This window comes from Etheostoma spectabile, chromosome 21 (genome assembly GCF_008692095.1).
Source record: "Etheostoma spectabile isolate EspeVRDwgs_2016 chromosome 21, UIUC_Espe_1.0, whole genome shotgun sequence".
NCBI lineage: Eukaryota > Metazoa > Chordata > Actinopteri > Perciformes > Percidae > Etheostoma > Etheostoma spectabile.
The window spans coordinates 7,152,013-7,162,560 of record NC_045753.1 but is presented as its reverse complement, the minus strand read 5'-3'; the positions used below and the strand labels follow the sequence as shown (position 1 = coordinate 7,162,560).

General features: G+C 42.2%; 1 protein-coding gene and 1 long non-coding RNA gene across 3 annotated transcripts in view; both read left to right on the top strand.

The window, feature by feature from the left end:
- ubtd1b (ubiquitin domain containing 1b) overlaps positions 1-6,310 on the top strand; it is a 19,459-nt gene extending 13,149 nt beyond the window's left edge. For both annotated transcript variants that reach the window (XM_032503274.1, XM_032503273.1), the window contains 2 exons: positions 155-312; positions 682-6,310. In XM_032503274.1, the coding sequence (XP_032359165.1) occupies positions 155-312; positions 682-969 (446 nt within the window). In that variant the 3' untranslated portion in view covers positions 970-6,310. The remainder of the gene's footprint in view (positions 1-154; positions 313-681) is intronic.
- A 3,849-nt stretch (positions 6,311-10,159) lies between these two features.
- LOC116671781 (uncharacterized) overlaps positions 10,160-10,548 on the top strand; it is a 15,364-nt gene continuing 14,975 nt past the window's right edge. Inside the window, exon 1 of the long non-coding RNA XR_004327362.1 lies at positions 10,160-10,172. This is a non-coding gene — a long non-coding RNA (uncharacterized LOC116671781). The remainder of the gene's footprint in view (positions 10,173-10,548) is intronic.

Below are 10,548 nucleotides of genomic sequence, written 5' to 3'. Positions count from 1 at the left end.
CTATGGTTGCTGTACACAGACCAACCAGCCAACAGTTTGCAAGGCGGCAGACCCGATAAGAAGGAGAAACACAGCTACTTTTTAACATTATCAAAGACGTGGACATCAACAGGTTGAAACAACATGTCCGGTTTTTTTGGACACCCCTCTCCAGGTTCTCTCGCCGAGTGTTACGACGAACTGGGGAACCGCTACCAGCTACCTGTCTACTGCCTGGCTCCACCCGTCAACCTCATCTCAGAGCGCAGCGACGACGACCCCAGCGATAGCCCCGACACCCCAGTAGCACCCAAGAAGGAGTTCCAGCTCAAGGTACCATGACAAACATTGCTCCTAAAAGACTTTTTTCTTTCTTTTTTTTTTCAATTTTTATTTGGAGTTTTATTCTTTGAATTATATTTGCCCGCTCCTCCAACAAATGGAATGTATTTGTTAAAATGGTCATCAACAAGATTATTTATAGGTAACCCACCCATTATTCTCTGTTTTGGCTCTCATATGTCTTTGTAACTTGGTCCCGATTTGATTCTGTCACAATAAATGGGTGCGGATTCAATATATGTATTGCGACTTTCTTTTCCTTCTTTAACAAAACAAAAGTTCTGGAGACAATACATCTAGACAAATTTCACTTGTCTCTTTTTGCCGGTGTTTATTTTCACACTTCCTGTTTGGCCTTAGGTACGATTGTCTACGGGCACGGACCTGCGCCTCAGCGCCAGCATGGGGGACACCATAGGGCTACTGAAGAAGCAGCTGCAGGCCCAGGAGGACATCGACAGCGCCCACCAGCGCTGGTTCTTCTCCGGGAAGCTGCTCACGGACAAGACGCGGCTGCAGGACACTAAGATCCAGAAGGACTTTGTCATCCAGGTCATCGTCAAGCCGCAGGCCCTCCGAGCCCCGAAGCTGCCAGCCACCACCTCCTCGCCTGTGTCTGAATTACCCGGGGACCCAGAGGATAGATAGATGGAGGGAGAGAGGGTGCAGCGGGTAGTGAGGTGGGTGGAAGACCCTTAAAGGACCAGAGGTGCCTCCTTTTTTAGATAACTTATGCTTTCTGAGAACCGTTTCTGTTATTGAAATTAAATTGTACTGTGGAGGTACAACACTACTTTTGTAGTAAAAACATGAGGGAGAAACTCAAAAGTGCTGCTTTATTTCACCTACTATGTGTCATTGTATCATTCTTGGGGTCTGCTGGCTTGTTCTTTAAGTAAATCCAGTCACCACACCAACTCTGAAGATCCTCGTCCCCTTATCTCCAAGTAAAAGCAGGACTTGTCAACCACAGATAAAATGTGCACATTGTTCGGCACATGCGGACTTGCCTCTGCCTCTTTTTTAATCTGCACTAACACTAAGTGCCAATGGAAGAAATGCAGAGGTGTTTGGGTTGGTTCTAAAGCACATTTCTACTATGACGCACATGGACTCTGCACCCCAATCCCTATTCTCCTCCACAGAAAGAGGAGGGGGAGGCAGAGAGTGACATACAGAACCCCCTCCCCCTTTCTTTCTCTTTTATTGAGGAAATAATGTAAACTGAGCTTTTTTTGCACATTTGAAGATTATTACTATACTTTTGTGGTAGTTTGTGTGCCTTCTACAAGATGAAACAAAAAAGGGTTAAATGTCCGCAGACGCTAGTTGTACCGCTAGGCTAAGCCTTCTGTATTTTTTTAAATTCAGGAACTCTTACATCGATCCCAGCTATAACTGCTGCCTTTTGTTTTAATGATTTCACGAATCTTGCAGACAAAAGTGTGTGTCCGTGTGTGTGTCCGTGTGTGTGTCCGTGTGTGTGTGTGTCCGTGTCCCATATAACTTTCCTTTGACATAGGTCACAGAGACGAGACTGTTTTCCCGGTCATAGCTTTGCAGTCAATCCTGTCCTATCGTTTTGGGAACGATAAATTCCCATGCACAAATTATTGTCTTAAAAGCTGCATTATTGACCACTTTCTAACCCCCAGACCAGTAGGGGGCAGCAACACAGCCATGATGTAGTCCGTTCAGTTCCTCAGGGCTTGTTGTCCCTTTTGTTTTCACCACCTGATGAATGTAAATCCAGTATTCATCCGCCTTTTTATGCTTGATGTGGTCCAATAAGTTCAAAAAAAATCTATATATCTGTCACATTGGACATTTCTTCACGAGCATTCAGACGGCTTGTGTGAGCTTGTTTGCCAGAAATGGCTGCCTACTGTTTCATATGTGGGATTGTTGAGAGCTGAGGAATTTTATTTTTAAAAGTAAGCAGTATCATCATATGAATGTTAATGACCACCGAATTAGGCACAGACAATGTCCAACGTTTTTGCACATGCAGCACACAACAGCAGATTGTCGTGTCATGTGCTCTCGCTTACTGGCAATACTCTGCTGTCGGTCGGAGTCTCTTGCCGTCCCCCAAACTTGTGGTATGATTAAGGAGTCTGCCCTAACACACTCAAACTGATCCAGTTTTGTGCAAGCCCCATGATAGAAATGTCATTAACACTGCCACTCACTGGAGTGGAGTTTAGACATTACACCGACTTTCTACGAGGGAGCTGGCAATTTAAAGTTGGTTTAATGTCCGGTCCAACTGATTTGGACATTTGCATTCTCACGTACAGCTCCTCCGGGTAATTTTTAGTTAGGTGACTTCTCCAGGTAAGGAAGTGGGGGCATGTAACATTGCCTAGATAAAGAATAATCTCTTACAAAACAGGTGAAGAAACATTGTCTTTGAACAAGCCATTTAGCCTGTTCCTCCGGTTGACGCTGCGCACAACCTGCCTTTAGCATGTGTATATCAAAGTACAGCTACAGTGACTCTGATCATTGTTCCGCCAGGTTTGTCACCAACCACAGTGGCTGCCAGAGGACAGAAACATGTCAGGCACAAACAAAAACTGCCTTGAAATTCATGCTGCTAGCTTCGCGGTTGAAGTTCCCGTTAGGCCTGACAGTGTGCGTGGTAAAACACTGTGGCGACGTTCACGCTGCAGCTCAGATATTTCCCCATCAAATGTGACTCATCCAGTTTTTGTCTAAGCACTGTGAATAGCAATCCCAGCTGCATTTAGTTTCTTGCTCCCATGGATCATATGTAAGCAATCCGAGCATTTATCTGAACTCTGAAATCACATGTACGTTAGAGCACGTGGCAGCTTTTATGAGCAGTGTTTGTGTCCAGTTCCATTTGAACTTTGCTTGCAGGACTGAAAGAAAGTAAGCTGAAAGGACAGAGTGGGATCGGCTCCATTCGGGCTCTTTGGTAGCGGGAATGTTCCAGTTTAAATTAAACTTGAGCAACTAGACTTTTTGACCTGAATATTTCAATCTGCAAAATGACAGCTCTTGAGAATCTTTAATTATTTTATTTTTTTCCCAAAGGGGCTGTACTCAGTGTTTTAAACACTAAAATAGCAGTAAACAAACATTTTCTATGGAAAGAAATAGCGGAGTAATGGCGTCCTGAGCAGAGAATGGAGTCCCACTCCCTCTGCGTGTGTTGTAAATCGAGCACATTAGTGCACGGGAGTGCCTTGTGCGTTGCTATCAGACGCGAGGGCCATGACAAAGCATCTGTATTTGACGAGTTGGGGGAACGGTCGTTTTTTTCTGAATATTGAGTACAGCCTCCCTATATATTGGCCACTTGATTTTTATATTGGTTTGGGAATCCTTTTCAAAATAAATATAAGGGCACTCGGAGAATGCAAGCAAGAACGTCAAGGCGGTGGTCTGTCGTTTAACATTAGGATTTGAGAGGGTGTGTCACGTGAATTTTGGGGAACTACTTTTCTCCTATCATTCCGGCACCACATGTCCATCCGTTTGTGTTTTTGTATGGTCTCTGGGATTAGGATCCGCTCAAAAATGTAATTGGTTCTTCCTTGGTCTATTCGGCACCCTTTCAACAAGTTTTTAATGGAAATTGGGCCAAGTAGTGTTTTTTTGTAATCCTTAACTAACGGACAAGCAAACTGAAAACATGACCTCATTGGCTGAGGAAGTTTTTGAAATTGCACAACCTACTAGAAATTTCAAAGATGAGAATTCAAACCACGTGTGTCCCAATGAGTGGAGCAGCAAAGATGCAAAAGTCCCTGCTCCGCTTCTTGGCCTGACTGTCACTTCCAGGTCACGTTGGGTTTCATCCCAGAATAGATATTCAGGCAATTAAGAGTTAAGAATCAAGACCTGTCTTGTGAATGTGTCCTCTACTACACACACACACACACACACACACACACACACACACACACACACACACAGTTTCATTCACTGCTTCTGTCTTAGAAGAATATTTAAAACCATCAGAGTGAAACCTAACTGAGCCACAGCTCACCCAATCAATGATATGTTATATTTTAAATAAAAAAAAAAAAAAAAAAAGTTTCAGCCTTGAGGCTAATCGGGCAAACCTTTTTAATTTTCTTTCCTTTTACCAATTTGTTTTTTTTCTGGAAATATTTTGTAAACTTGAATAAGCATTTTTCTCTGTATGTGCAATATAATAGACCTCATATCATTTGTTTCCTTTTTCAGACTCTACAGATTTAATAGAGCACCAGCTACGAGTATTGTTAAAGAATTGTCAATCTACAGGTGCACGCCTGCTGTAATCTGACGCCTGTGTCAGATAATCAGATGCATCAGTCAATATAGGTCATGTTTGTCACTTTTGAAATGTATATCCAAGCTGTCGTCTTCAGATGGACTCTCATCGTTCTCAGAGTAAATATCGAAACATTAAAAACTCCTTCACAACTTTTCTCTCACCTTGTGTCCATTTAGCAAGCGGCTCTGCACGTCTCCGCTGTCACCCTGGGGGTGGGGGGAGCTCTGTATCGATAGCGCCTCATGTTGCAGTGTCCTTGCTGGAGTGAGCTGAGTGTTTGTCCTCATATCACTATCCATCCCGAGTTTCAACTCATTTTCTAACACTACAACATGCAACACATCCCAACAATGGAAACGGGCTTAAGGGACTTAAAGTGTCCCTTAGTTTGCCACTTTCAGACAACTCCAAAAGGAATCCTCTCATGGAGGGTTGTAGCATTTTCCAAAATCAATCCCTTTTACCACTAGCAATTCCACACAGAATGTCACTCCATATTGAGAGATCTCTGATTTAATAAGGGAAGGGCATACAAACAAAATAATGTGTTTCCCTTTAATGTGTTATTAAATAGATAAGATGTCTCCACTATGAACAGTCAGCTTAAGAAAACCGTAGCAAATGCTGATGATCAAAATAATATCTGAAGTAGCCAGATGGAACTCCAAGTACTTTCTCACGTGTGAGAAGAGCCTGAAGGGCTACTTTAGCATATCACATCTAAGATCGTTATTCTTCTCTCATCTGTTCATTTGTCAGCCTTCTAAGCTAAGGATACACCATAGCACTTGTGTTGATTTAGCTCCCCTAAAGCTATGAATTGCACTACAGTGTGTCTCCAGCAATTCCACCTCAGTTTTTTTTTTGGTTTTCTAAAATTAAAGATTAAGCCCATTGCCTGGCACAGCCTGCAGGTTACGCCTCTTAATTTAGGAAAATTGTGAAGATTCACAGGAAGTTTAGCACCTTTTACATTCTTTTTTGGGAGTAGTGGCAGGGAAAGGTGGTAAAAGTTGTGCACAAGGCACTAATGAAAATTCCGGGCATTTGGAGGAGACAATGTATGAAAAACAAAGCATTTCTAAGATTTTGACAAATAATTAAAACCTCAAAGTCCACTCACTAGCTTTTTGCAGAGCTTCTGCTCATTTCCTCGCATCCCACTCATACATCGGTTTTAGTATTCTAATGTTTTCCACAGTCAGGAGCAATGCAAACCGACACCAATCAAGATGACACACGTTGTCCTGCCCTCATTAGAACGTTTGCACATGTCCGCACTTCTGAACACATGTAATACTTGACTTTCTTTAACGTTACACGGGTGGAACTGAATTGCATTGGAAGTCTGTTATTAAGCTGGTTATAAAAGCCATAATAGGCCAGGAATATTTATTTTATACTTACATGACTACCAGTACCATTTCAAACATCCCTGCTCTTCTTTAAGAACTCATTTTCCTGGAAGGTATTGCAGGTAAATAAAGCTTTCACACAAAAAACAGCCATAAAGCACTCAAAAGAGAAATCTCAAACATTGTTTATGAAAATGTCCAATAAAATGTGTCTGTATATTAGTCATGACATGGAGATTCCTTGATGATGAATAGCAACAACAATTTATTGTGCGTTCATTTATATGCTGATTTTGTTTTCAATCTTTTTAAACCGTTGAATAAAATTTAGTGTGAAAAATGGATGGTCTTGTACTAATTCTCCTTCTTCCTGAACAAAGGAATCTGAAATAAGTTTTTAAAAGTGGCAAAAATCTGATTTAGTTTGTTTGAATCCCTTCTCCTGCAAGTCTCCATGTAAGAGAAAGAAATGTATCTTTACCACAAGATGGTGCCCTGCTCCTGTGTAAATACTGAGTGTAGACAGGGAGGTGAACACACACTGCTTTGTTTGGTTTTAACCTGTGACATATTGAGTCATTAAACAGATGATTTACAATATGTGTGTTTCTTGAAAGCAATGTTGCCCAACCTGAGAGGGGGAAACTATGGACCACGGGAAAAAGTTGTTTTTCAAAATGACACATTTTCTCTACAGGGTTTATTAAGTGAATTATAGCAAATTAGCTCAGAAAATGTATCCTACATTTCCCAAAATGCCTTTCAAAATAAGGGTGTGGACATGGTAGTTGCAGTTACAGTTGACTTTATTGGCACATAAATGGTTAGAAAGCTGTGGGCTGCATGTGTTAGTCACGCACAGGATTCAACAACCCTCAACATTCACAGTAGTTTTATCTGGGACGTCCCCTTCCTAAGGCAGAAGCCTTACATCAAGTATGTTCCAGCACTGCATTTCCCAGCAGCCACCTGTAATCAAACAGCATTTGTGGGAAGGTAGTCTGGATCAACAGAAGTACATTTCCAGGATAATTACGTGGTGTCCGGCGGATGTCCAGACAGATTTTGTCCCTCTCCTTCCGCTCTGTGTGGCGCGTTCTCAAAATCTGTTCGCCTCGGGGAAAAAACGACAAACTTAGAGCTAGCAAGCTAGCTGGCGAGAAAATTTTGATCGTGCAAAAAGGCAGGCCTGCTTGGTTCTTTTGGGCAAAGATTGTTAAGGTTTTACAGAGAATGAGTTTACCACCTAACCGGAATGTTTTAGGACCGATTTGCAGGGACAGCTATGGACACGTGGTGATACCTTGGTAAGAGCAAATTACATGTCACCATGTATAGAGCTAATTTAAATAGCTCATGTAACTGTATTGTGTGAACCGTTAACTTCATTTAATATTTTAAGTGGTGGCCGGGTTAGCTCAATTGGTAGACCAGGCGCACACATATATATATATATATATATATATATATATATATATATATATATATATATATATATATATATATAAAATGAGGTTTACTCCTCAACGCATCGGCCCCGGGCTTCGACTCCAACCTGCGGCCCTTTGCTGCGTGTCATTCCCCCCTTTCATGTTTTTATCCGTCCTGTAAAAATAAAGGCCTGAAAATGCCCAAAAAAGTAATCTTTAAAAATCTATATTTGATGTGGCATTTTCTAAATAAATAGCCATTGGAGGCATTTCCTTTCCGGTACAGTACTGTGAAAGTCCCGCCCATTGTTACTGTCATGCTGCACATTTTGTAACAACTAATTTCTTCTCAGTACTCGGCCAGTGAACTTAAGGCACTGCAACTCTGTCTCTTTCTCAGTCTCTGCAAACACAGGGTCTCCGGAGGGTTGTGGTGCACCGGGCCTGGAAAAAGCCCCTATTGACGGTGGAATTTCACAGGGAGAGCTGTGTTTGAGGTCACTCGCCCAGTCAGCCTTATTCTAAACTCTGTCTCTCCCCCCACTGCCAGACCCAGGATGACCCTGACGCCACAGCAGAGAGCCTGGAGGGTGTGGACTGTCCCATGCTTGGTTGTTCATTTGACTTAGGAGCTCAGTCAATATGTTTTATGAAACTCCCACATCATGATGTGCGTGTCCAATTTTCTTTCCTCTGACTCTTTTCTGTGTGTAGCGAAACCACCCAGGCGGACATATAAAGTTTTACACTAATCCTCTCCATTGAACTGCAAAAATATGACTAAAATGTTAGGAAATTAAATTAAAATGGAGTGCTTAAATGCGCCAACTGGTAGAGTGAGGCCAAGAATAACCCCATTTTTAATCTAAAAGTATATTATTTAATGTCGCTTTATTTTCTTGTTGTGTGATGCATGCTGTGTTGTTTTAGAACGTATTGCTGATTGGTTTGACAGATGTCCTTTTTCGTGAACTCCTCTGTTACAGGCTTATGATGGGAAAAAAAAAATAACCCTATATTATTTTGTCAAACATCTCCCAAAAAAAGACAAAACAAATCCAGCTTGTCACACTAAATTATAAAGTAAAGCTACAACCAGCCTGGACATTTGCCCAAATGAAATCCTGCTGTCAGTATGGTGGAAAGTCTGCACCACAGGAAGTGGTGATACAAAAATAAGAGTCAAATAAAAACCAGCCAGAGAAACCTGAACTCCCCAGCAAATCTCCTGCATCCTCACCCCCACTGGACGTAAACCTTATGTTCCCTTCATAGTTGGAAATTCCAAACTTAAAGGCTGTAATTACAACTTCTGTGGGTTCCACTTACTGACCGTAATGTTGTGCAAAAAAGCTAATCGTCAGTAGGAGTATTTGCTGGTGAAATCAAATCCAATCGGTATGAAAGCCACACAGAAAGTGAGTTCTAAATATTTGATAATGGAGAGCAAGTCGGTCATTATTAGGAATTAGAACCCAGGCAGGGTGATACAGCACAGTCGAATCGCAATGATGACCAACTCGAGCTACAGTAGCCCGCTTTAGTGATGGCCAAATGAAGCTTCGTGAACCAGTGTCTTTATTTTCTGAGCCCACTAGATGGAACTCTCTGTTCCACAATTGGTTGAGAACATAGTGAATTGCAATGCCTTAGGTCTTTCTCTTAAAACCAAGAGCACCATCTAGTGGGCTCAGAAAATAAAGACACTGGTTCATGAAGCTTCGTTTGGCCATCACTAGCCCGCTTATCACACGGCTACTTACTAAAGAAATCAACAGTTTGACACAGAATATTCATTTAAAAAACATTTTATTGACGATGCTACTGGACGACCTGGGAATGAGAAGGGTTTATTGAAACTCTGTTCATGTCTCGCTGGCTGGCTGATCGCTGACAACTTCCCGCCGCTAAGCACTGCACGCTGCTTGAGCCGGGCTTCTGTGGGGGATCAGTGCTCATACAGAGGTTGCCTGCTGATGACAGTGGGACCCCTGAAGTTACCACTGATGACGCTGGGACACCTAAGGTTACCACTGATGACGCAGGGACCCCTTAGGTTACCACTGATGACGCAGGAAACCCCTAAGGTGACCGCTGATGACGCAGGGACCCCTAAGGTTACCACTGATGACGCAGGAAACCCCTAAGGTGACCGCTGATGACGCAGGAAACCCCTAGTTGACCGGGATGACGCAGGGACCCCTAAGTTGACCGCTGATGACGCAGGGACCCCTAAGGTTACCGCTGATGACGCAGGAAACCCCTAAGGTGACCGCTGATGACGCAGGAAACCCCTAAGGTGACCGCTGATGACGCAGGGACCCCTAAGGTGACCGCTGATGACCATGTCTCTCCCACAGAAGCTAGGTCGCCCAAGTGAGTGTTAGCTAACCATGGAGCTAACAAATGCTCTGTTTGCACTGTAGCCTTTTTCGTGACCATTTTACGAGCTGGAGTGTTGATCTCTCCCCATTTCCTCTTCAATTTGTCATCCACTGATCAGCATTATGAGCGCCATATGAGCACGGATATTGATTTAAAAATGATTTTATTGCTTTAAAAATGGTCCTCATGATCAGAACTCGGTCAATGGCAACCGTCTGCTATACAAAAAAAAACTGGAATGCTGTGACAGACCAGTCATATTTGTGTATTCAACAAAGCTGTGCAATAACAAGCAATGTCGTCATCTTCAGTCTTTCATAATTTTTGGGGCTAACGCATCTAATATTAGCAAGGTGTTGAAAACCATAATGCTATCATTAAACGTTAGTTAACTAATGCGTCGTATTAGCTTGTTGTATGCAATGTAACGTGTTACTGAAGTGAGGATACTGTTACCGTCATCCTAAGCTGAAAGGAGAGAAAAAATGCAGGGATGCAGGACATTAAAAAAAAAAAATCATTTTCAGGAATACATTTTGAAGGTAGTAATGGTTTAAGTTCACATACCGAATCTGTTCCAGAGGATATGTTATTTTTGAATCTTTATATACCTGTTAGCTTCTATGCTAACATCAACTAGGGCTACACTCTATCCAAACAGGTTGGGCATGTTTTTCTCATGCACACTACAAGAAAGAATTCATCAAATTTTTGTCACTTGACAGTTTGCCCACCAAGTGTGTTTTGATAGATTGTAAAAAAA